Source organism: Aplysia californica, unplaced genomic scaffold, assembly GCF_000002075.1.
Source record: "Aplysia californica isolate F4 #8 unplaced genomic scaffold, AplCal3.0 scaffold00392, whole genome shotgun sequence".
In the NCBI taxonomy this organism is placed as follows: domain Eukaryota; kingdom Metazoa; phylum Mollusca; class Gastropoda; order Aplysiida; family Aplysiidae; genus Aplysia; species Aplysia californica.
The window spans coordinates 43646-71030 of record NW_004797662.1 but is presented as its reverse complement, the minus strand read 5'-3'; the positions used below and the strand labels follow the sequence as shown (position 1 = coordinate 71030).

The 27385-nt window shown below is 40.6% G+C and overlaps 2 protein-coding genes across 2 annotated transcripts in view; one reads left to right on the top strand and one right to left on the bottom strand.

Moving 5' to 3' along the window:
* The first annotated feature begins 607 nt into the window (after positions 1-607).
* LOC101864319 lies at positions 608-24160 on the top strand. The gene is made up of 19 exons (XM_013085633.2): positions 608-799; positions 4458-4554; positions 5698-5848; positions 6123-6234; positions 7236-7324; positions 8660-8753; positions 9667-9820; positions 10409-10538; positions 11128-11274; positions 12330-12393; positions 13124-13233; positions 14427-14573; positions 15122-15202; positions 15607-15742; positions 16379-16472; positions 17459-17559; positions 18144-18226; positions 18626-18704; positions 19675-24160. Exons 1-19 carry the CDS (start codon positions 769-771, stop codon positions 23472-23474), a joined length of 5700 nt encoding a protein of 1899 aa, XP_012941087.1. The 5' UTR covers positions 608-768; the 3' UTR covers positions 23475-24160.
* Positions 24161-24717: 557 nt separating this feature from the next.
* The window catches only part of LOC101864081 (L-proline trans-4-hydroxylase), a gene marked incomplete in the record, with an annotated part of 16269 nt that continues 13601 nt past the window's right edge, over positions 24718-27385 (bottom strand). Inside the window, 2 exon segments of the mRNA XM_005103832.2 lie at positions 24718-24927; positions 27051-27242. Of these exon segments, the coding sequence (XP_005103889.2) occupies positions 24793-24927; positions 27051-27242 (327 nt within the window).

Sequence of the window (27385 nt, the reverse complement as noted above, 5' to 3'; positions counted from 1 at the left end):
GTTTTTATTCTTTTACATAACCCGTCCCATCCTCCCTTCTCCCTCTCCTCCCCTCTCCCTCCCCATCTCTGCTCTCCATCCTCTCTCTCTTTCTCCTCTCCTCCCCCCTCTGTGTCTCTCGCTTTCTCTGTGCCCTCTCTTTCTCTCCTCGCTTTACACAATTAAGCCCTTATAATCATTCTTAAGCAGAACACCAGTGCAGAACTCATGACCTGACAGTCTCTAAAATAAACTAATCTTAATTAACGGGAACCTTTCTCGATCAATGGCAACAGGTGGGGTCTTAATTAAAACAACGGGAAACCTAGGCATTCAAAAGTATTGGTTCATCAATGCTGGTGAGTTGATATTATGTAATAGTCTTTTAATCGATTTTTACTCGGAGCCTAGGCCAAGTTGTCCCCTGTCGTATTTCGTTGAATGGTTAAACATAATATCGTAATTACATTCCGCTAAGAAAAAAAAAATAAAATAATGGAGCGCATACTCTTAAAAATATTATTATTATTAGGTTACAAGGTAGCGATACGAAGATTTGAAGAAGAAAGCGAGAAGCAAAGAGAAGAGAGATCACTAGGACTAAACTTCCTGTTTACAATATGGCGCGTTCTTTAATCGTGAACATCAGTGTATTCCCAAAATAAACTGGAATTTATGAAGCGTAAAGCCGAAAATAATTAAGCTGACAGTAGAGTCATGTGATTCATTAGTCCCCTGTCAAGAAGTAATTCTTCTTTTCTTTAAAGTGGAACTGGAGCCGACGAAAATATGTCTGTTTCGTCGCAAGAGGAACTGAAGAGTTCGTTACACTACTTTGACTTTGACTTTGACTTTAAATATTCTTTTTATACTTTTTATACAACTAGATCTAGAATCTAGACTAGATCTAATCTAGATCTAGATCTAGATATATATGGAAAATGACGTAGTAAATTACAGGTCAAAGTTATAAATTTTATAGTGACCAATGACTTTGCAAGTTATCTTGACCCAGTAGAGCGTCTATGGCGGGCCAAAGATCGTACAACATAGCAAAATAGTTCACTCAGCCAAAAAGGTGTCCGCGGAAGTCCGCACATTGGTTCAGATGACGCTGCAGTCTTTGTTTTGAAGCTCTGCTCTTTCGTTTCACCACAAAAGAAGAATCTACTATAGGAATAGCACAGCTTGTTAATGTTAGTTTCACTTTTATTATACACGAAGTGGCTAGCCGTACTTAAGTACGGCTAGACTGGCAGTCTAGCCGTACTTAGATCTAGGTTTGGCCCAATCGACTCAAGCCTGTTAAGTACACAGGTCTCATTAGACCTAGATCTAGTAATTATTCAGGTTCAAATACATGCAAGTCAGTAAGGCACCTTTTGGTTTTGTCTGAAATACAAATACTTTTGGCATTGCAAACTAAAAATTTCATTTACAATACAGCCATCAATATGAAGTACGGCTAGCCTGACAGTCTAGCCGTCCTTAAGTACCACTAGCCTGGCTGTCTACCCGTACTTAAGTACGGCTAGACTGCCAGTCTAGCCGTACTTATCTTAGGCCCTATGAACATTAGAAAACAGGAGGTTTTAAAATACATACACTGTCATTAAGGCACCCGGTTTCGTCTCAAATACAAATGCTTTAGGTACTGCACACTAAAAATGTATATTTACCATTCAGTAGGCCTATTTTTTGTAAATGGTCAGTCTAGCCATCATATTTAAGAATAAGTCATTAAGTACGGCTAGCCTCTTCCTTTATTATATATATTTTCCTACAAGTAGGGTAACTGTGGTCGCAAAGTCCGCACTTTTTTGAAGAGGGGGCCACCGAATATTGAGGACACTTTTAATTGGCTCAATTTTAGAGGGGTGAACTATCTTACACGATCTTTGTCTTGGCCTAGATATCGATCGATAAAGTGACGCGGTCCAGCTGAGCGATTATCAAGGCCGTGAGCATACTTCTCATAATCTAAGGGCCGTATGAAGGGAGGGCCGAACGCACAGCCACAAGCCCTCTATGCGTACGGGAGGAGGGCCATACAGCATAGCCACAGGCTAAATTTAATAGCCTAGGCCTACTCGGTATAGTATCGGTGATTAATAAGTATGCGAAAGAGAGAGCGAGAGATGCGCTTCTATTTTTCAGCACAAAATGAATCCAGTAGTTAGTAGGCACCCTAATATTTCACGTGTTTTTAACAAGGGGGGTTTAAGGGCGTCTTGCCCCCTGACCTTATAAAAAGATGGGCGGTTTCAGAGGGGCATGCCCCCCTAAATAATTTAACCATAATTTGATGTTTTGCAATTCAGATCTCTTGCTCGCTGAGCGTCAAACATATAATAGGCTTTCTATCGGCACAAGCAATTGTTCAGAAGCAGAAGTAATCGATGGTGAAACCAAACCCCACACTCCCTCGTTAAATCGTTGGGGCCAAAACCGGATTATAATCCCAAAGTTAACACGGTTTTAAATATATATATATAGATTTAGCAATAAAAAAAAGTCTAAGTTACTTTTTATTTAATTAATTATTTTTATTACTACTCATAGTTTACTACTTTAGTAACTTCTTTAAGTGGAGATTAGGTGTGTCAGTTATATCAGTATCAGGCCTGCACTGTGTTGCAATGAGATTGAAGAGCATTTTTAAACAAATAAATAAACACCTGAAATTGAAATTGTCGATCTTGGGAGATCTAAATTTTAAGTTACACTCCTGCACACAACACAGATCTGAGATGCACTACGTTTTTTAGAGGTCAAATTATGGTTGTATTACTTACTTTACTTTTTACTTTTTTCTTCCACTTGTACCGGTGGGTGTCGCGGGGAGACACAGGCGTCAGTCTGCTGCAAGGCGAGTGGCCTGTAGGAGGGACATCCCGTGAGCTCTGAGGGTGTCTGCCACAGATTCACTCCATCGTCGCTTTGGTCTTCCTCTGGCTCTCCATCCAGAATATTTAATGATTGTATGCTCTCAAAGCTGGATGGTTTGAGGGCATCTGTGTGAGGTGTCCAAACCACTTGACCTTTTGTTATATTCAATGTGTGTGGTAGTGACTAGTGTTGCCCCTACGCTGTCCCTTACGAATTCATATTTTTATTTTGTCTCTTCTTGTTTTGTTGACCGCTCTTCTTAAGCATTTCATCTCGCATGTGACCAGTTTCCTCTCTAGGGCTTATGTTAGGGACCATGTCTGGCACTGATATGGAGTGTTGGAAGGAAAATGGCGTTGATGAGCTTCGCCTTGGTGTTTATGGGGATATTGGGATGTTTCAGGGGAGGGCCGAGTTGATAGCTGACTGCGTCGGCTTTCTGGCTTCTAGTCTCTATTTCTCTCTAATTTTTCATTTTCTGTGAAAATGCTGCCCAAGTGTTTGAATTCTTTTCTTTGTTTTAGTTGGGATCCATTGATGTTGATATCCACTTTGGTCTCCTGCTAATTGTCATGACTTCGGTCGTCATGTCATATTTCTCGCAGCTTGCATTTAGTTGGTTCATATGCTCCTGTAACTGGGTCTTGTTGTTCATCATTGCCAGGTCGTCTGCAAATATGAGTTCGTTGAGTGCCTCGGAGTCTGGATTAGCCTCCTTTGTAATCTGGTCCATGTAGATCACGAAGAGCAGAGGGGAGAGATTGCAGCCCTGTCTGACTCCAGATGTTACTGGAAACCTGTCCGGTGTTCCTCTGGTAGTGCGGACTGTGCTTCTGCTGTTGGCATAGGTAGTCCTGATGTTGTCTAGCAGAACTTGTCCCTTGATGTCGTACTGCTCCAGGATCTTCCATAGCTTGTTCCTATTTACTCGATCAAAGGCTTTTTCTTGATCCATAAATACGAGATGGAGATCTTGGTCGTATTCCAAAGCCCTCTCACACAGTTGTCGGAGTGCGAAGATTGCATCAGTGCACTCTCTTCCTGGTTATTTTAATGGATGATAATAATAATGATTATATGGCTGCTTATCATACATCAGGGCCACTAAAAGTAAAACCGTAACAAATTTAAGAAAATTCAAATCTAATTGCAGAACATCAGATTAAAAAAACAGGGGGGCATTCACCCCCTGAAACCTCCCAGATTTTTTTTTGATCTCAGGGGGCATCCCCCTGAAACCCTCTGGATCGGTCCAAAGTGTGAAACATTATAGGCCCTCTATGCAATTAGGAATCAGGCTTAGACCGGCTTTTAGTCGTGTAAGTTCCAAGAAAAACGGTCAAATAATTTCAAAATTTAGAAATTTTTTTTCTCTCACTCTCCCACACACAGATGCACTGCTTTGGGTGTCAGTTTGAGTTATTTTTTGCTGCAGATCACACATACAGCCACTAAAACTGTCGCAAATCAGTTATTTTCAAGAAAATTTCAATTTCCTAATTCTGCAAAACATGAAATCAGGCTAAAACAGGGGGGCTCCTGTAAAACAGAACTGTAGGCCTTACATTTTATTATTTTTTTCAATGCAGATGCCTTCAAGTCCTACCTGCTTGACAAGCATGAGCAAGATGTGCTAACAGTCTTGGAAGAGGATGATGAGGATGAATTCTATCATGTCACTGTGGAGTATGTTATTTGTTGATATGTTATTGATTTTAATATCTTGCTCTGCAGGAATTTTATTTAGATAATTTCAAAGACCATTCACTCTGTCTTCCTTCAGGAGGAAATTTGGAGCAGAAATGTTCCATGCATGGAGAGAAATATTTTGATTCCACTCAGATTTGACGATTCAAACCTCTTATTTTCACGATATTTTGGTCAAGTTTGTATGAAACTGTTCCTCTGTTTCCTGCACAGTAAATTTAAGGGAGATGACAAAATACATTTTTTTAAACTGGCATTTTTGACATTCAGTTCAGTATGGAGAAAGAAGCTGTGTCCATCAAAAAGCAGACCATAGCTGCTATCTCTAGATGTTCCTTGCTTTTTTTGTGTGGGAAAAAGAAAAGAGAGGTACCACTTTCATATTGTGGTAGAGAAATTCAGGCAGCCTTGTCATGTACACAATGCATACATCAAATAATGCAGAGGTTATAATGTTACATTTACATTGACACCATCATCATGTCATGCACACATTTGTGCCAATATAGCCAGTATTACAGAACATACCATTGTTCCGTCTATGAAATCTTCAACAGTCTAAACTACATTTCTGTTGCCTGTTTTATTTTCACCATCTTTTGTTAGAATTGTCCAGCTTTCACAGCTCTATACTCTATAGAAGGGTTGACCACACAAAAATTCAGCTAGTATGTTTTTTTTTCTTTATATATATAATACATATATGTAACTTGGAAATTTGCTAACACATTTACCATGTTTTTACCATATTTTATGATATGCTGATTGGCCATCGCTCTTGGAAGGAGATCAGTCTGATATATCGCTGAAGACTGACCAGAAGCCATTGTTGGGTTTACAATGCATGAATGATAGAATTTTAGCACCAAACAACCTGCCATGCTGTATTCTCCCAGTGGACTGTCATGGAAAGTTGGAAGAAATATACTATGACCAAACAGGTTTTTCATGTCACTAAAACCCATTATAGTGGGGAAGGCACTCACATGACCTAATGCAGTTGCGAGCGCCGTAAAGCCTCTACTTAAACTAAAACTAATAATGGGGAAGGATTTAAGTACCTTAGTACGACCTATACTTTCTCTTTGGATAGTTTTCTTATGTCTTTCTTTTCTTTTCAAGCGCCACTTCACTGTTTGAGACCAACACAGAGTTCTGCGATCAGCTGTTGCCCCGGCCTCTGGACACACTGGACAGGTTCGACGTCGCTTTGGTGGACGCACAAGTTCTTCTGAAGACGAGACAGGAGGAGAGCAGTCAGTGTGCTCACCTGGTGTGTTTGAAGCTCAGGGGGATTTGAACTAGATGTCTAGTGCTGAAGAAATGTATTGATTTTTGTGGTGATTTGTTTGAATGTTTGTATACATTTTCACACTGACTTTAATATAGTGATTCATTTTGTCAAAAGAGGATGAAAACTATCTTCATTATGTGTAGTAGATGTAATATTTTTTAAAGAATTACTTTATTGATGGAATTGAGGTTTTGAATGTGAAAAGGCAAAACATTTATGTGTTAGTCGAAATACACCTTTTTGTGTATTGCAGACTGTGAAAAGAAAGGTTCATGTGCGGGTGATGTCACTTCCTGTCTGCCCAGAGCTGATCAAAACGACTTTACCACGGACACAAGATGTCGGCAGCTTTTTGGCAGTCACAGGTATGGCTGTATTTCTCTAAGAGTCTTGCTATGATGTACTCACAAGCTTTTGACAGTGCGTCCCTAAGTTTCATTTTTTGCTGAGAAAACAAGGAACAGGATCACAGCCACAGAAAATGTACTCGTGCCAATGGTCTAATGAAGCTCAAAAACTTTTTTATGCTAATGAAAAGAAACCTTTTTACGCTGACTTAACACTAATAAAATTGTAACCTGGATTCAGTCGCTTGCTTTTCTGTGCAGTACTTTTGAGCACAAGTGAATCCTACTCAGGCCAACTGCAAGTATTTTTGCATATGAATGCATGGACGCAGGTTCCTGAATGTGAAACTTGACTTTAATTCTACCGAGTACAGCATAGTAGTTCTTGCTAGAATGCTTCTCAGCTGCTTACAGTAAGAAATTTACTATATGTGTGGTATCGTGGCTCGTCAAAATAATGAAACCGAAGAAACAGGCATTTTCCCTCCAGTTTTTCAATTTTTGTCGAATTTGTGTTTTTTGGATCAACACCTCTTTTGTCCATATTAAAATACTTTTCCATGTGAATTTTACTGAAAAATATTGATTAATGGTACAAAATATATGTCATTTCAAGGACTCTCAAGTTATAGAAGTTACCAAACTTTGAAGGCCATGTTCTCCTAAATTTAACCCCCAACTTCTTGAATTGCAAATATCTTGACTTCTATTCTAGGTAGATGGGTATTTTTTTCATCGAAAGAAAGGTAAATAAATAAGCCTCCGGATGATTCAAATAACTCCATATGCTCCAAAATTGATGAGCGCCTGATTCCAGTGCGCCATGACACATGTATTATAATGTGTGTCATTGGCTGTGCTCAACATAGCTTTTAAGTTATAAACCATGATATAGATATGCTGACAGAAAATTTATTTTAAAAAGCAATTGTCTTCAGTAGAGTTTGAATGAATAAAAAAACTGTTTGATGAATATGTTATCCAAATTTCGAAAATTGAAGTGGTTGTCTCTCTTTCAGGGACGGTGATTCGCACGACGCAAGTGAAGATGCTGGAGCATGAGCGAGAGTACATGTGTACTAGGTGTAGAACTGTCATCACAGCCAAGGTGACCTATTTCCTCATGACCCTTGGTCTTCCCGCAATGCTGTTGTTTCGCCTGAATAGCATTCTGTCACTTCATGTCTGTAACTCTGGTAAAAGTAAAGTACACCTCACTCTCCCACCTTTCAAACTGTTTGATCTAGTGCTCAACGTCTGAGGTCACTGCGGGGGTCACAGTGAGGCGGCAGTTGTTTTACGGGAACAGGAAACTGCTGACTATAAGATAAGATAAGATAAGATAAGATAAGATAAGATACATCTTTATTGTCCAGATCCTGGCGCATTGGTTTGGTGTTTCACCTCGTGTACACACACTAACAAACTCACACACACACACACACACACACGCACGCACGCACGCACGCACGCACGCACGCACGCACGCACGCACGCACACACACGCACGCACACACACACACACACACACACTCACACACACACACACACACACACACACACACACATACACACAAACATGCACACACACACAGGCTTACAATCACATGCATAATATAAATGAGCAGCAATATAAACAATATTAATCTTAAGCTAGATACATACTCAATGTTATTCTGATGCATGCTCTAAGGTCATATATGAATACTTATACAGTATTATGATGGTCATGATGCACAGAGTAAAGATGTTGGGGGTGGGGGTTATACTTTACTTTTACCTGAACTTTTCTGGCAATTGTATTTGTTATTTGTGTAGCAGTTATTTAAATTATATTAAACATTTGACTTTTCACAAGGGTTTATGAGTATCTAAGTACTTTTTACTGTTTTTCCATCTTGTTATACCTCTCTGATGTTGATGGAAAGGGTTGGTAGCTCAACTGTTAGGATGCTTGACTGTTGAACAGACAACGTGGGATAAAGTATGGGCAAATTCTTTGTTAGCCTAGATCATTTAAATTTGTTTTGGCTTTCCATACCATTCTTTTGAAAGAAAACGGTTTGCTTTAACCACCTTTTTATCAAATGGCATTGCACAAAGAGTGAATCTCACTTCTGTCCATTGAGGAAAAAAATAACAAAAAGAAGACGATCTGAAAATGTACTGATTATTTGAAGGGGAGACTTATGGATGGTGGTTTTGTTTCATGTTCTGTTTGTATTGTTTCTCGACAAAAAGTTTTCAATCATTTTTTTCAAGGGTACGAACAAGATAAACAGATTTTTTTATTTCATCACTAGTCGCAATTTTATGCTTTTGGATGACAAGTGTTAGTGGAAATCAATTATGGAAACATGCAATATTGGTATAATCTGTGTGTTTATATTGAAAAAAGTTAGTCTTTATGAGCCTTGAGAGAGATTTTTTGTCTGTCTGGCAGGCTGATTTTGAGCAGTTTTACAGTCTGGCGAAACCTGCAATGTGCATCAACGAGGCTTGTGGGGGGAACAATCTGATGGCTTTAGGAGACAAAGGTTAGTCTGTTCAGGAGAGGTGGGTCAGGCTTGCTAAATCAGCGTCCGTGAGTATTGATCGGTGTGCTGGTACTACTCGCAAACTTGCAGACGGGTAATGAGCCGTCCCCTGGTGAAGATTCGTCCGCTACTCGCTACACATCAGGCGCGGAGACAACAGTTTGATTAGCGAGCGGGCGGATGGACCGACGGAGAGATTCCTTCCATTGCATACTACTTACTCTTTGTAATGTATGTGTCAGACAGTTGTTTTGTAATGTATGTAAAACGATTTGAAAATTCTCAGCAATATTCTTGCTAGCACTTCACAAGTACTCTCACAAACAGATGTGCTCTTTTCTTTTTTGGATTTACCAGTGGCCTAGTGGTTAAAATTCTTGGGTTCAATTCTTGCTTAGGATGTATGTTCACATGGAGGAATGGCATCTTTTCCTTTTCCTTTTAAAATCTTTCAGTGTGGATCCCTTTTTTGCTGTTCTTTCATTGACTGAAAGTCTGGTCTGTAAAAAACAGACATTCAAAATCGTACAATGTGGGGCCCTTCCCTTCGATGTGGCCAATATATGTATCTTTGTTTCTAGTCAAATGTTAAGCATATTGCTGTGTGTGGTTCGCGGCTGCTCTGGTGTGGTTTGCTTCTTTTTTCCTATCAAACAACTATCGTCTTTATCTCTCCTCCTTCTTTTTTATGTTTGTTACTCTCTTGTAACACCTCTAATCTTCGACACTTATATGACCTTATTGTGTTGCAAGTGCCATAAAACTCTTACTAAAAAAAAAACCGTATTGCTGAAAATGACAACTGAGTAAACGAAATCTTTCTGTTTGCTTCTTGATACATGTATATCGTCATCATTGTATTACTATTTGCTTGTTCTACCAAAAGCATAAAAGACTATCGAATTATTTTCAGGTGCTGGTCCGAGTGATTGTCGTAACTACCAGGAGATCAAGATTCAGGAACAGGTTCAGCGTCTGTCTATGGGGACAATCCCGCGAGCCATGTGGGTCGTGCTAGAGGATGACCTGGTGGACAGCTGTAAGGCGGGGGACGATGTTAGTGTCTGGTGAGTGGGAGGAAGGGAGTGTGAAACTCTTGTTAGTTTGTTGTGCTCTCGTTCCTCAACATGCACAAATTCTCTTATCTGTATTTTGATGCTGTTATATTTTAAGCATCTAACCGGCTTCTTAAAAAATTTCCACAAACTAAAAAGATGTTCCCTGCTCGAGCTCAATCTTAAGAAGGTTTAATTAATAATTAAATAAGTTATAATGGACGTCTGTTCTTGTTCTGAGAAAAGATTTTTATTGATGACCCACAGATTGACCTCGCCAATGGTTATAGAATTTTTTATTAAAAGAACCAGTTGACCTATTTCGTCCTGTTACATGATTAGAGTGTAAGACCTTCATTATACTTATTTAAGCCTAGAGTAGAACTTGTCCAAGACAAACATCCATTGTTAAGGAGGAAAATGATATTCTTTGACAGTGTCATTATAATTTTATTAAGAAACGCAAGGGGGGGGTGGGGAAGTGGCAAGTGGTCATTTGAACAGGCAGTTGTTTTGGACAGGTGGTCATTGGAGCTGGTTTTACTGTAATTTATTGTCTGAGGTTCACTTATGGCATCTATCGTCTTTGACTGTCCCCAGTGGCGTTGTGAGACAGCGTTGGCGACCACCTTCTGCCGATGCCCGCTGTGATATTGAGATCGTCCTGCATGCCAATCATGTTCTGGTCACTAATGAGCAAAGAAACGATCTGCTGATTACTCAAGAACTGGTGAGATGAACGATGATATGTTGTAGTTTTTCATCCTGTTCAACAATTAGTTTATTTAGGAGGCAAGCTACTTTAATCTTGCTTGTCAGATCTAACCTTAGCTGAGAGTGATACAATAAACCCAGCAGATAGAGGTACTCAATAAGAAAAACCTTCTCTTTGCATGGGATTTGAACTCACATCTTCTGTGTGTGACAGCAAATTTTCTAACTGCTCCACCACTGATGCTGGTCATAATCAATAAAACAGTAGTAATATTTTTGTATTTTACATTTTGTACTAAAGGTTTTATGAATTATCCACTCAAGTATCTCTTTTTATTTGGTACATTGTCTGTTAAAAGTGACTACTTTCATTGTCAGCTAACAAACATTTTCCCAGAGGGATATAATTATCTGTTATGTTCACTGTTAAGTTTTAACTTCTATTTCCTCTCCACTTCTCTGGTGATGCAAGGTGAAAAATTTACATCATTTGAATATTATTATTTTTTTCTATCTATAAAATTTTCTATTGGGTCTGAGAGCAAGAGCCCACAGCAGCTCAAATAATTTTCATAAGTGCTTCTTGTTTCTGTTTTCCTTCCCAGAAAAATGAAATCAAGGACTTCTGGAATGAGCATCAGTTATCCCCCTTAGCTGGCCGTAATGCCATTCTGTCGAGCCTCTGCCCACAGGTGTATGGCTTATACGTGGTCAAGCTAGCGGTGGCCGTAGTGCTTGCCGGTGGACTGCAGGTAAATTAGGCCGCTGGTCAGGAGAGCTTTGTTGTTGATTACTTTACTGTACCTCACCGGTGCTTGGCCTACTCGAGGAAGTCAGTGTGGGTGGTTGACGGGTGCTCTGGTGTGGTTTGCTCCTCCTTTCCTATCAAACATCTATCATCCTTATCTCTCCTTCTTCATTTTTATGATTGTTACACTCTTGTAACACCTCTAATCTTCGACACTTATATGATCTTATTGTGTTGCAAGTGCCGTAAAACTCTTACTGAAACTGAGGAAGTCAGTCCTCAGCACACTTTTCATGCTAGGGATTGGACACCTGTACTCTAGACTGACCTCAAGAGTAAGACTTAATCAACTGTTCTGATGCTTGAATTGAAGCCAAGTAACTAAAAATCTAAAAAATGATATCGATATCAAACAAAGATAGAGAGATGTGGACATTTTCACTTAAATTGAATCCCTAAGAAAAATGAATTTGACCCAGATTTGCGGACATTGGGTTCTGTTCAAACGGCGGAGTGGACGCTATGGTTGTTATCATGTCCAGCAAGTGAACTCTAGTGCTGGCTAGTTGATAGTTGGAGGGGGCCACTGGTAGGTCTTACTTCTTTTTTTCTCCTCTGTTTCAGTTTTTCTGTCTTACTCTTTTCCTGTGTCAAGTGACCGCTATTGTGTTGATGTGCTTCACATTTCTGAAACAACAAAAACAAAACTACCAGTGGTGGCAAGGTTGTCACACATTCAAGATGATCAGCTCCCATCTGAAATTTTATACAAATGTGTACACAATAAAAAAACATTTGTGGGTGGAAGGAGGGTGCTCTGTTGTGATTTAGTCCTTCTTTCGTTTCCATGTATCGCCTTTTTCTTTACATTTTATGTTACTTCCAGTAACACCTCAGATTTTCAGAAGGTATATGACCTGTTTGTCTTGCAAGTGCCGTAAAGCTTTTACTAAAATTACTGAACTAAATAACTTTTAAATTCCATGGCAAACTCTATAAACATTTCGGTTTTGTTTCTCTCTCACAATCGTGAACATTTTATCCCTAACTTTATTTCAGCGCGTGGATGAAGGGGGGTCCAAAGTGAGGGGAGAAATTCACCTGCTGCTTGTGGGAGATCCAGGTAAGATGAACGGGTTAGGTTTAGAGTTAAGGCTGCCTCAGTACATGTAGGGATCATACAACTAAATGGAGTCTTTTTGTTACAATTTGCCAAATTGGAATAAATTTACTTCATGGAATTTGGAAGGATATAATTGTAGCTAAGGTGTTGGAAGTCCTGCAAAAGGTTACTTTCTAGGTACTGTACACCAGGTTTTTTTCATGGCTCTCTTAAAATGCGTTTTGTCCTCTTCATTTTTCGATTATATATATGTTTTGAATTCATGATTTAAGTCATTCTGTGCCATGTGTTCCAATGCTGTAGAACCCCTTTTAACATTTTGCAAACAGCTTCATTACGTGAATTTAAAAGAAAATCAGGAATTCAAGTCGAGAGCGGAAAAAAGAACCCGTTTTACGTAAGACTGCTGTTTATAGCATACACAGTGCTTGTTATTGGTTATTTCACTCTGTTGAATTTGTTTGGTTCCGGGGAATTGCTAATTATTCTGTTTGGTGGTAGTTTACCCTCTTACCCCTCTTATGAAGTACACAATTCCTTTAATATTTTAGTTATCATGCCATACTTTATGGGAATGCCTTTTCTATGATGGTCTGAGTTTCATACTCTGACTGCTGTTCTTTCCTTCTGTTGTTCCCAATCTGTCTTGTCTTTGGAATGGTTTGAGGGTGGGGAAGTTTCAGTTTATTAAAATTGACGTTTTTATTTTCTGTTCATTTTTGTTCGTCAGGGACGGGGAAATCTCAGTTCCTGAAGTATGCGTCCAAGATCACGCCTCGCTCGGTGTTGACTACTGGTATAGGCAGCACAAGCGCAGGGCTGACTGTTACAGCAGTGAAGGTGTGCTGTTGTTTGTTTTTTCAATAGCTGTTTTTATGCCCCCAGTGACACAATTCAGATCATTTAGGAGGCAGGCTTGAACCCTGTCTGTCAGGCCAACCTGGGATGAGAGTTATACAACATCCCAGCAGAAAGGCTGAGAGACTCGATAAAAATCCTCCTCTCTCGGGAATCGAACTTGGGACTTCTGCATGTGATGGCAAAACTCTTAATTGCTATGCTGTAGACCCCAGTGTGCTTGTTATGTTACATTCATTTTTCTTCTTTGTAAGTCTCAAATCTGAAACAGACATCTTTGGTCATAGTTTGCCTTTAGAGTGATGAATTACATCCACTTTCAAAGCAATATATTACTGCCTTGGGGTAACCTATAGACTGGCGTCTGAAGTGAAGCAGTCAAGCCCTTCAACTTTACATACAGAATATGTGAGTGTGATTCTTTGTGTCGAGCGGCATGGCACACTATTACAATTACGGCCGATGGGTAAAGGGAGTCACGACCGGTCTCAAGATGAAAGAGAAGATGTAGCAGTAAAAACATTTTTGCGTCATTTGAGGAGATACAAGGTGACACACACTGTACAGAACCTCAATTGTTTCCTTACTCTTACCGCGACCAGCATTTTCTGGCGTCCTAAGCTAGATGTGACATCATCACAGAATATTAAATGTAGACCAATGCAATGCAAATACAGTCAAACCTACTCTAATGGCCACCTGAATAAGACAATTACCTTTGCAAGTGGCCATTTCCCCTTTCTCACCTCTCGTAGAACAACGTTTTGATGATGCTGTGTAAGACATCCACATGCCAAAGATGGCCACTTACTTTTCTCCTTGGAAATAGATGGCCGTCTTACGAGCGTAGATGTTTTGATGGAACAGTGCACACTACTGTTGTGTGGACCATAATTAGATACAGCTTTAAGTTTAATGTGTCCCGCGGGCTCATATGACCTTATGCAGTTTCGAGGGCCGTAAAACACTTTAAAAAATTATTTTTTAAAAATACACCTTTCTACACCAGTGATGAAATTCTGTTACATTACTTGGTTATTATTTTTAAAATGATTTGTTTCAGATATAAACATTGATGGTTCATGTTGCAAATCCGCCACATTTAACCTTCTATTTTTTCCCAGGGAGAGGAAGTTAGCACTCACAGTGTTGATGATGAGTTTTTCTTTTTTCAGGATTCAGGAGAATGGCAGTTGGAGGCCGGTGCTCTTGTGTTGGCCGACGGAGGCTTGTGCTGTATCGACGAGTTTAATTCCATCAAAGAACACGACAAGACGAGCATCCATGAGGCTATGGAGCAGCAGACTATCAGCGTGGCGAAGGTGGGATGTTACAGGGTGTAGGGGACTGGTGCCTTTGTTGTTGGAGTCAGGCTCTTTTCGTAAGACATGAGGTCCTTTATACAGGTATAGTCTAACTTGCTCCAAAGGCCACTTGTTCAAGATAATCGCCTGTACAAACAATCAGTTTGTGGGTGGTTGGCAGGTGCTCTGGTGTAATTTGCTCCTTCTTTCCTATAAAAAATCTATCGTCTCGATCTTCCCTCTTTTTTGTGTCTTTGTTAATCTTCTGCACTTATATGACCTTATTGTGTTTCAAGTGCCGTAAAACTCTTACTAAAACTAAAAAACTATCAGTTTCCACGTCCCCTTATAGGTTTTTTCTATGTGCAAAGACACTTTCCAGGACGTTCATAACCACTCTTCTCCTCGATGACGGGTGGCCGTCTTGAACAATTTGGACAGTATTTGGGGTTAAACATTTTGTCCAAGATTTTGCTGATGCTACTACTTCAACCCCTTCTACCACCGCTGCTCCTGTATGTATATCTGAGATGTCATCAGTGTTATGTCTCTGCTTCTGTCTGCAGGCCGGGCTAGTGTGTAAACTCAACACACGAACAACAATCTTGGCTGCCACCAACCCCAAAGGACACTATGATCCTAACGAGGTGAGCCTGTGTGAACTGTGCAGGACGTGTCATTGTAGGGCAAATGTTTTTTTGAGTTGTGTGATACAGTTTGGGTTTAACATCCCTTTCAACACTCTAAGGTATTTATAAGGAAGGGCCACATTTCTGTATTTTTCTTCATTTTTGTATACTTTTTATGTATTTCTTTTGTACTTTATTTTTCTACATTGCTATTTTATATTGCTTATTGTTTAAGTTTTGCACACTCCATATATTTTTACTTTATTTCTACAGTTCTAAATTTTTCTGATATCTTTCTATGCTGTCAAGTTTTCTATAATTTATTTCTACTTTTTTTTTTCTGGTATCATTATTCTCAACTTTATAATGTGTGACCTCTAACCTCTATGTCCTGGACCACTCCCTGTTCTTTGTTCTTACAGTCCCTGTGTGTGAACGTAGCCCTGGCCAGTCCGCTGCTTTCCCGCTTTGATCTGGTCCTGGTCCTACTGGACTCGCAGAATGACCGCTGGGACAGAGTTGTCTCCTCTTTCATTCTGGAGGGCAAAGACCCGGCTGGTAAGTTGTTGTCATGGTACTGTTGTTGCTGTTGTCGTTGTTGTTGTTGTTGCTCTCGCTATTGTAACTTGTTATCACTATTGTTTTTGTCGTTGATGTTACTGTTGTTGATGTTACTGTTGTTGTCATATTGTTGTTCCTATCAGTTTTCTATCTTTACTTTTGTTGTCCGTGTTGGTTTCTATTCTCTGCCTGAAATATTATCTTGACTGTAGTAATAATAATAATAATAATAATAATAATAATAATAATAATAATAGCTCATCCTTCAATCTCAATAATGACCAATACATCCACAGGGGAAAATATGTGGGTGGTTGGCAGGTGCTCTGGTGTGGTTTGCTCCTCCTTTTCTACCCAACATCTATCGTCTTGATCTCTCCTCCTTCTTTTTTGTGTTTGTTACTCTCTTGTAACACCTCTAATCTTTGGCACTAATATGACCTTATGCAGTTGCGAGCGCCGTAAAACCTCTACTAAAACTAAACTAAGAGAGGAGAATATTTCTCCAGCAAAATGGTAGAGGAAGGAGAATTAGAAGGTTACGATGACTTGTAGCTTCTGCCGTGGCTGATGAGACTAATTCTGGCAGAAAATATCCTGACTGTATTTTTGTTTTTTTGTTCGGTGTCACAGCTGACCTGAGTGGCCTGTGGTCCATGGAGAAGATGCAGGCGTACCTGACGATGGTCAGAGCTCTGAACCCTCGGCTCACACCGGACTCAAGCAGGTGAGTCGTGGGTGGTTGGTGGATGCTCTTGTGTGGTTTGCTCCTTCTTTCCTATCAAGTATTTAAGGTCCTTATCTCTCCTTTTTTGTGTACCATATGTTACTCTCTTGTAGTGGGTGGTTTGCGGGTGCTGATGTGGTTTGCTTCTTCTTTCCTATCAAACATCTATAGATAGTCCTTATCTCCCTTTCTTCTTTTTTTATGTTTGTTACTCTCTTGTAACACCTCTGATCTTCTGGTGCACAAATGACCATATGCAGTTGCGAGCACCGTAAAACATCTTCTACTAAAACTAAAATTAAATTCTCTTGTAACATCCTATCTTCGACACTTGTATGACCTACTTGTGTTGCAAGTGCTGTAAAACTCTTACTAAAAGTAAAACAAGTAGGTGAGTCCTGATTTGTTCTTGGGTTTGTCCATTGTGGTCTGTTGTAGTTGCTGATGTTGTTTGTAGGTTGTCCATTGGGGTCTGTTATAGTTGCTGATGTTGTTTGTACTTTGTCCTTGTGGTCTGTTGTAGTTGCTGATGTTGTTTGTAGGCCTACTTTGTCCATTAAGGTCTGTGGTTGTTGTCGTTGTTGCTGTTCTTGTCACCATCATTGCCGTTGTCATTGTTTTGCTGGCAAAAGTAAAGTATAGGTTAGCTCCCCACATCCTTTGCATATCACAACAATTACAGCTCACTGTTTTCTGTTCCTGTAAGACGTACTTGTGACCTCAAATAAAAGGAAAAAAATGGAGGATTATATTTTCTTTTGGTTAACTGCTGTTTTTGGATTAACCACACATGTTTTAAGTGTTATCCACTGTAGTTCATAAAGGTTTTCTGTTAAAAAGTCAGCCCTTGTTGGGGCGACGTTTGGTGAGAATCACTTATTTTCATGCTCAACTCATAATTCATTCAGATTTCTCTTGATTGAAAATATAATCATCTTTTATCATGTAAACGAATTTTTTTTGGTGTCTTCTCTTTTAATTTGAAGAGTTCTCCAGGCGTATTATCGAGCCCAACGTAGTGCTGATGATCGCAATGCTGCGCGCACAACGATGCGTTTGTTGCAGAGTATGATACGGTTGTCTCAAGGTGAGTCGCTTCTCAGTTCTGGTTGAGCACATATGATAATATTAAAATAATATTATTTCCAGAATAGAGGTGAGAAAAAAAAGCAGAAAGTGCAACAGAAGTAAAACTGTCTCAAACATTTTGGAGTCATTTGTTTACATCTGTGATATGTCTGTTTCTTTTTGTGTTGTCTGTTTCAGTCCATTATGAGACCCTTTTTCTTATTCTTCCTTTACATTGGTGAGGCTACATTGGTTGCGGGGTTCATCAGATCAAAAAATTTCCACAGGGGGGAGATTTAATTAAATGTGAGAATAGCGAATGAGAAAATTCCTGCTGAGATGAGTTATTTCAGAGTAAGGAAGGCAAATTTTACAATTTTTCATTTTCTTTTTTGAGTGAAGTTAGTTTTCTTTGTCTCTCCTTCTGGCATACTTATTCTTTGCGTGCCCGTACACTTGGGTAAGATTTAATTTAATGAGGAGAATGGAGAATTAGAAAGTTTCCACCTGGGGAGTTATAGATCAGTATGAAAGTAAGGATGGCGAATTAAAACGTTTCCATGTATTTAACAAGTAAAGTTAGTTTTATTTCCCTCACCACAGCCCACGCCCGCCTTATGTTCCGAGACTCCGTGACGGTACAGGACGCTGTGGTGGCGGTCACTCTGATGGAGTCCAGCATGCAGGTCTGTGGGTGTGTGTGTGTATGTGTGGGTGTGTGTGTGTGTGTGGGTGTGTGTGTGGGTGTGGGTGTGGGTGGGTGTGTGTGTGTGTGTGTTTGGGTGGGTGTGTGTGGGTGTGTGTGTGTGTGTGTGTGTGTAGGGGGGGGGGTGTGTGTGTGTGTGTGAATGAGTGTGTTTGTCTGAGTATATTTGGGTTTGTATGTATGAATAAGAAATTATATTTTTCTGATTATTGTCTCCCCCCCCCCCCCCCCCTGAAAAAAAATGACTTCCTAATTAATGGCTTGGTCACAATGTGGAAAATTGTCTGGGGGTGGAAAATTTTAAATAGGGCTCAGACTTTATTACGGTATTTGTTTTTACTGGTTCTTTGTTATATTTCTTCATCGTGTCATGTTTTAGGGAGCTGCTTTGCTGGGTGGTGTGAATACTCTGCACACGGCTTTCCCTCAGGACGCAGATGACGAGTATCTTCTTCAAGGTAGGACAAACTACTATTGCCATAACACAACCGCTTAACTAAGTCAACATTGTGACAAAGCACAGGCAGAAAATTCTCAATAATTTGATTTTCTGTACACAAGATAGAAGCCTGCCATATTTTAGATGCGAAACATATAACTGGCAAGTTTTACTAGTAAGCTGAAAAAAAAATGACTCACGCAATTTTGAAATGACCCTGTTGATATGGCAACAGTTTAGATTCCACTCTCTGTCACTGGATGGGTGGAGGGTGCCTCCGGTAAATCCTACTTCTTGGTTTCCATCTGTAATTTCTGTCTGTTTTTCTTGCTTTTCCCCCAGCACTAAATGACAGCTATTGTGTCGATATACTTCTCTTTGCTCAAACAATCAAAATGTTTGTTGTAGGGTCTGCTGAATTGTTAGGTTTTTAACCAAGACAGCTAGAAGATGTGAATTTGACTCACTGGTGCGGGAGATATTTGATCAAATATTGCTGTCTTTCTCCTGTGATATATCCAGCATATCCCTGATTGACCTTGACAGGCTAGGTTGAAGCTGAAGCCTTCATTGACACAATTAAGATTAGCCTTGGCCTTGGTATTGAAACAAAAAATAAGAGTTGCATTATTTCCTCCAATTTTGCTGTCAGATAACCCTGTCGTATTGTCGTGTTCCTTTGCAAGATCAGAGGGAACGGCCTATTTTCTATTAAAAATGTGGGAAGGTTGTTTTCAAACTTTATGTTATGTTTGTGCAGCATTTTCTTATGCTTTTCATTCTAAGTTTTGTTGAGACTCCTTCTCAGCATGGCAGAGCTTGCTGCAGAAGCTGACCAAAAGTACAATTCAAGCTTTAACTTTAAGTTTTTTGAATAAGCAGTAGTGTCGCGGAAATGATAAAGAGCAAATTGTGTTTTTTTTCACAGTATGACCTACATGTTCTCTCGGAATTTTGCATGTCTCTATGTTTTTTCTTTTTTTCTTCAGCGGATCTGATTCTGAGACGACTTGCACTGGATGACCTCTTGGAGGTGGAGCTGACCCACTGGAACAAGGTCAAGGTGAACAGACAGCGACAGAAAGCTTCGCAGCAAAGAGAACAGCAGCAACAAATGTCTGCTTCTCTCTCACAACGTTCAGATGAGCTGTCTCAGCCGCCACAAGGGATTCTTGTTTCATCTTCCTTCCAAAACTCTCAACCAGAACATGAGACAGAGGGTGACTGTAGGGCTGGGACATCAAATGACCTTGGTGGAAGAGTTTCATCAACTGCTGCTGAGGAAATCCAGACAGCCCGTGAGAGAATTGCGGCTTCAACTGACCTCGACTCTTGTGCATCATCGGTGACCCCTGGTGAGGAGGTGACATCTGTCCGCACTGAGGATGACGAGACAGGGAGACATGACCATCAGGTGTCTGAAGACGTTCGCCCGTCACAGCTGGGCCACGATAATCTGGTCCGACAGAGTACACCCATCAAACCACACAACCTACGGAGAGGTGAACCTCTTCTTGACGTCTCCACCATCGATGCAGTGACAGAGAGTCATGGTGCCAAGTTTTCAGGGACTCAGAATACTCAGATGAAAAGATGGGAACAGGCACAGGGTAGAACCAACGGCCCACAAATGATCCGTTCTTCTCCCAACCCGACGTTAAAACAAATCCAAGCTGAGAAGGGAAGTAAAGGTAAAAGTGCGTTGTTTGTGAACTGTGTTCCTGATGATCCTTTCCTTGATCTGGCGTCTGACGACTTTGATCTTTTAGCGGATGACAGCGCAGATAAGTCAGCGTTGATAGATCTGTTGGATTTGACTGCAACTGGTAAAGAACTCTTCAGCAAGAAAAATAAGAAGGTAGAGAATACTAAAGGTGTGATTAGCAGTAAAGCTGCTGTAGGAAAAAAGTCAGCTGAAGCTGATCACGATGTTGAGACTGAAAGGGACTGCATCGGGTCAACGATTCAGCACAGGCTCAAGTTGATGGAGGACAGAGAGAAACTGCGGGAGGAGCAAGGTGATGATGTCAACTTGTTCTCAGAGAAAGCTCTAGAAAGAGCTGGTAAATTAGTGATCAGCAAAGATGGATTTCGGAAAGCAAAACGCTCTATAGACAAAGACAGTCAACAGGTAGGATATTCGTCAGATTCCAAGAACTCTACAAAGAGAAAGAAGGAAAAGGTGAAAAAGGTAAAAAGAAGAAAAGTTAGTATAGAAAATGTAACAGAAAGTGAAGAAGTTGAGAAATCCATTCCAGGTAGTGGTGATGAAAGCTGTGATGAGTTTGAGAATGAGAAATGTGCTGACGACAAAGACAATGGTTTAGATGATTCTGCCCATGGCTTGAGTGGAGGTAATGATGATAAACAGGTCAATGTTCTCTCAAGGGGAGTAAAGAGGACCAAGAAAAACTCCAAACATTCTGACCAAGTTGAAGGATTGTCAGATAAAAAGGAAAGAAGGAAAAAGAATTTGGATGGAACGAAAATTAAAAAGACTAAGAAAGACAGTGAGGAAGAGAGGGAAAGCATCTCCAATAAGAAAAGGAAACATTCAAGTCCTTCGGACCACGGACAGAAGGATGGGGACGGAGAAAATGTGACAACTGCTGTGAGAGATACGGAAAGGAGTCTGCCATGTTCTAAAGGTAGTACGATAAAAACACCTGTCTCTCGTTCAACTCTTCAGAAACTGAAGCAGTTTTCTTTCAGCAGCTGTGAGGAAACGACGCAGAACGAGGACAACAACAATGGCAGTGACCTTGATGAATGTGACGGGAGGTCGTCTTATTTTGACAAGCAGAGTTGTCATTTTGGTGCGGAAAAAATTAGCACCGTGCCTGATTCTGCGACATCAGCACCTGTGGATGAGATAACTGGGACGAAATTGTCCTCGGGGTGTGTTGACATGTCTCCTGCTGAAAATGAAATAGTAATTTATGATGTCGAGAATGGAAATGAGGCCATAGAGAGCTCTTCAGTCCAACTTGCAGGGGCAAAAGTGGACAGCACAGAGGAAGATCAAAATGCAAGCATCTGGGCTCCAACACGAAAAGGCGATGGCCGGATCACGCAAAGGTCCAAGTTCACTCGGGACAAGAGAGATGACGTTCCGAAGGCATATGCTACTGAGGACCTAACCAGTGACAAAGAAGTTGGGCAAAAAAATGGACCCAAGAGTTTGACTCCGAAAAGTGAAGATTCTGCTGATCTCTCCAGTTTCTTTTCAAAATTTAAATTTAAAAAGACTGCTTCTTCTCCAGGCTCAGCCATGTCACATCAGAAAGATAAGCCCACGAGAGAGATATCTGATGCCGGTCCCAAGATGGATGCTGATGGAAGAGGAAGTAGGTCAACCAAATCTCTGAAAGACCAGACTGACGACAGCTCACTACAAAGAAAATCTTCTGTAGTTTGCTCCAAGTCAGGAGTGGATGATCCATCCAGAGAAAATACAGTGGACAGTCCTTCTGATGATACAGATGTGCTACAGGTTCGCTCTTCATTTAAAAGGAATAACCCTCCAAAGAGTGCTGCTGAAGTGAACTTGTTTAAGCTGTCAGAGAGTTACGATAAAGACATGGACGATTTTCTCTCTTCACCGACCAAGCTGCCCTTAAATGACCCTGTGTTGCCCCTTCTCACCAGTTCTGCTCAACCTAATACGTCTCAAAAGAGAAGAAAGTGTACTAAAGTAAGTAATTCTACAAACAATCATTCCAATTCAAAAGAGGACTCTGTTTCTTCGCAGCGTTCTGGTATCGAAGAAAAAGCTGCCAGAAATAAAACAGACTTGAACTCTGCTGCAGAAATGTCCGAAGCGGCATGGCAAATCAATGAGGCTGAAGCATTTGCAGACCAGTTGGATGAGTCATTTGATGACATAGTAGACCAATCTCAAGATTTGAACCCTGACTTGACAGTCAGCACTTTACAGCTGAGGACACAAGACGAAATTCAGAACTCCGCTCTCCCTCTTTCAGGTTCGCAAGATCTTTACTCAGAACCCCCAAGTAGCAATTCTATTATCCCCAGTGGAGCATTGTCATCTCAGAGTTCTCTTCCTTCCTTCCTTCCCTCACCCTCAAAAGTGCCAGTCTCACGGGAAAAGCATCAGTTCAAAAAGTTTACGTTCACAAAGCTGAAAAAGATGGACTCCGGAGGAGCTGTGTCCTCCTCACAACAGAACAACGTGGCTGTTCCTTCTGCAGATGGTGTGTTACTCAGTCAAAGCAGTCACGGGGATAACTCTCAGAACGTCGCTCCGCCTTCTAGCGTTCCATTTATGGCCATAGGGTCAACACCGACAGCTTTGGGTGGACGCTCTTCGGATCGTCTCCCTTTGCTCAACTCTTCTCCACAGTTAAAGGTTGGTGAAATGTCACAGCAAAGCAGAACAAGCAATGCAGACAATGTCACCCCCAGTGCGTTCAGCAGACAAAAAAGTCACACACAAAGAAACGCCACTTCTGCCGTTGAATCGATTTCTTCGGGTAGAAGTGTCCACAAAAACCTTACACATCATTCCTCATCGGACAATATGGCTCCCTCCTCTCAAACTCGGCCCGTTGCCGGATTGGATCGTAGGCTTCCTTCTTCATCTTTCTCCTCCTCCCGGGGAAAACAAGACTCTGCTCCCTCGTGGCTGCTGCGTAGGACGGAGGGTGAAGCAGTAGCCAAGAACATGTCGTCGTCCAGGTTTGCCTCGTTGGCTTCTTCCTCCACAGGATTTGGCGAAGACATTGATTTGGATGATGGTTTAGAAGAGTTGTTAAATGCTGACTTATGAGGGTAGTTCTGCAAAAAATTACACTCATGACCATGTAATATTTGTGTGTGTATGTTACGCTGACACACACGTTTTGACTGTAAATACAATCTAGCACGCAGGCAACAATATTGGCGGGATGCAAAAATCTTTTTATCATATCATGTATGAATTTTCCTTATGTACGTGTTTTTAGTTTAAAGAACATACACGTATATAAGGAAAAAATTACGAACGTAAAAATCTTATTGCTTTGTGTGTGTTTTGCTATGTGCATCCTAGACTGTATCTCTACATTATGTAAAGAGAAGTAGAGAAAGACAGCAAGGCATAGTTGTGATAGGTTGATAGTGATAGTGATGGCACGAACATGCTTTAGGCAGAAGATGGCAGAACTAGCAGATGTGATATGTACAGATGACTATGCAAGAAAAATCCTGATCCACAAATAGCTTTTTTTCCCTCTACATGTACAAATATATTACACAGAGAGACGGGAGAGAGAGAGAGAGAGAGAGAGAGCGAGCGGGGAGAGCGAGCGGGGAGAGAGAGAGAGAGAAAGAGAGAGGGAAACTTATGTCTGAACATGACGTGCATAGGCCTACACATGAATTGCAGAGGAAAGTACTAGTCCGTGCTCATATAAACATTTATTTTTGTACCTGTATATATATGTTTATTTCATGAAATAAAATGAAACTAAAGTGGATCAGTTTTCTGTCTTTGTTGGGGTTTTGAGGATAGTACAGTCTATTCCTGGATGTAACGCTGACTGCCCTGTTTAGTTTTTATTATTAGTGATGAACTGCTATTCTGTAGAGTAGAGGTCAATTTTCAAAAACTTTTTATTCGTTCTTTCTAGTTATTTTAGGGAGAAATTTCAGAGATGTTAATTGTCAAGACTACATCTTTATTTAGAGAAGCCATTTCATAATATACAGTAGCTGTTAATTGTCAGTATCGTTAGTCAAGAGAGGAACTTATTTGATGTCAATTGTCAATACTATATCAACTTATCAAGGGAGGAATTTGATAGACCTCAATTGAAAATTTTCATTTGAGGGAGAAATTTCATTGTAGAGGTGTCAATTATCCTTAGCTTTATTCACAGGAGGAATTTCATAGATATGTCGATTGAAAATAATTTATTCATAGGAAAGACTTTCATAGAGATGTCAGTCGTCAATAATAACTTTATTCATAGGGAAGACTTTCATAGACGTCAATTGTCAAAAACTTATTCATAGGAAGACTTTCCTAGACGTCAGTTGTCAATAATAACTTTATTCAAAGGGAAGGAACTTCAAAGATGTCAGAAATACTTCCAACGACCTTGTTGTCAGGGGCGGACAACTTTGTACTCATTGTTGACCTTCATGGTGATTTCCTTGCCGTCAAGGTCACAGTTTACTCCTTGCCGGAGCACAGCCTCGTTGTCGGTCATCTCCAAAGGCCTGTACTCTGAGCAGATAACCTGTTGTTATAGAGAGATACATGTATTGATATGAGAGCAGGTGAAGCGGGCGGTTGGTGGGTGCTACTGGTAGATTCTACTCCCCAGTCATTCCTGTCTAATAAATAAAAGCAGGCCAAACGAACTACATGCATTGAAATCAAGCCTTTCCTTACTCTCTCTCTCTCTCTCTCTCTCGACTCTCTCTCTCTCACTCGATCTCTCTCTCTCTCTCTCTCTCTCTCTCTCTCTCTTTCAATCTCTCAATTTCTCTCTCTCTCTTTCTCTCTCTCTCTCTCTCTCTCTCTCTCTCTCTCTCTCTCTCTCTCTCTCTCTCTCTTTCATACACACACACGCACACACGCGCGCGCACACACACACACATAAACACACACACACACACACACACACACAATGTACGAGACTCTTATTTTCATTTTTGTGTGGGTTTGTTTTAGAGGGTGGGGGTGGGGAGGAGGGATTAATCCAACGAGACACAGTAGGCTGTACAGAGGCGACCATTTCAAAGGCATGTACTAAATGTAGACTACGTAATTGTACATGTACTGTTTGTACTACATATTGCGTACTCTTACGACTGGGAAGACACCATTATCTTAATCTTACTGCAATACAAGCAGGGGAGGAAAGCTGATCTCATGCAGGCTGTCAAACAGCTATCCTATACACATGTACAAGCCACACTGGTATCTGTGGTTTAATGGTTAGAGGCGCTTCGCTTTTTCACATAATTGAAGATAAGAGTTCGGTTCCTGAACGGGAAAAGTTAAAAAAAAAATAAAAAATCCGACACTGTCTAACCTCCTCTAATGGTCACTTGTACCAGACAATCACCTGTACAATACCTGTCCCCGCGGCTTTAAGGGAAAAAAATCTGAAATTAAGCAAACTGAGCCCGACAATGTGAAATTATGCGATTCTGTTAATTTTAACAAAGAATGCTAAAGGAAAATAATTAGAAATTATGCAAAAATGCTCAGATTTGCTAAATTATGCGGGGTGCATAAAACCAAAGGGACAGATATACATGTAGCCACTTCCCACTTCACCCCTTCCGCTTTTTGGGGTTTGGTTTTGGTTTTGGTTTTATTGAATTTTGTTTCTTTTACTTTATAATAATACTATCCAAACGTTCGCCTGTCGAAGAAAGCCATATATCTCCTCGACAATGCGTGGCCGTCTTGGACATTTTTTAACTGTATCTCCATCTATCTGCTTGGACTGGGATGTTGTTTCCCACCCAGGCTGGCTTGGTCCTGACAGACACGGTCAGAGCAACCCTCCTCCAAAATGTGTTACTGGGGGCGCAGGAAAAAACCCAACCTTGCAATAAGTAACCTTTCCGTAGGGCCTGTTTTACACAGACACGAACGAACAACCTATTTAGGTAGCACCCCCCCCCCCCTCTTTTTTCACTCAACCGTCAATCTCTTTTTTTTTCTTCTTCAACGAATGTGCTTACACCCCCATCGACACAGTTTAGACTGTTGAGGAGACACTCTCAGTCTTATACTTTGTTTGTCGAGCAGGGCTTACTGGACTGAGATCAATCAATCTGGCATTTTATTTTAAAAAAAGTAATCTTATCAAAATAATAAATGAATACTGCTGACGCGAACGAACAAATTTTAATGATCAATCTGACAGTCAGTCTACAAAACTATAAAACAAACAAACGAATCATCCAGACACGCACAAGCAAACTATCGATCTGATAAACAGTCTACCAACAATGAAACAAACTAACGAATCATTATGACTGTCCCCGTCGTTTTGTGCTAGAAAAATTCTGAAATTATGCAAACTGAGCCCAAAAATGCGAAAGTGTGGGATTCTCTTAATTTTAACAAAGAATGATAACGGAAAATAATCAGAAATTATGCAAAAAAATGATCAAATTATGCTAAATTCTGCGGGGTGCATAAAACCACGGGGACAGTTATTATACGGACAAACAAGCAATGAACTTATCATGGACAATCTGACAATCAATCTGCCACTGAAAATGAAAAAAAACAACAACCAGTCCACAAATTGACGCTGAAAATGCGAAACAATCAACCAAATACGCAAAAACAAACAACCCACCCACCCACCAAACAAACAAACGAATCAAATCTTACTTTGTCGTACGGCTTGTTGTCTGCACGGCTATAGCAGGAGAGCAAGGCCCAGCGTCGCCTGGGGCTGGTGTTGGGCGCGCTACAGTGCAGGAGGTTGGCGTGGAAGAACAGCGTGTCTCCGGGAGACAGAGGGACGTACACTGTGTCCAGGGCTGTCTGGATGTCCTTCACGCGGCTCTCGTCCGCTCCGACCTGACGCCGTGGATACAATAAATACATGTAGATATATCTTCTTCTTCTTCTTCTTCTTCTTCTTCTTCTTCTTCTTCTTCTTCTTCTTCTTCTTCTTCTTCTTCTTCTTCTTCTCTTCTTCTTCTTCCTCCTCCTCCTCCTCT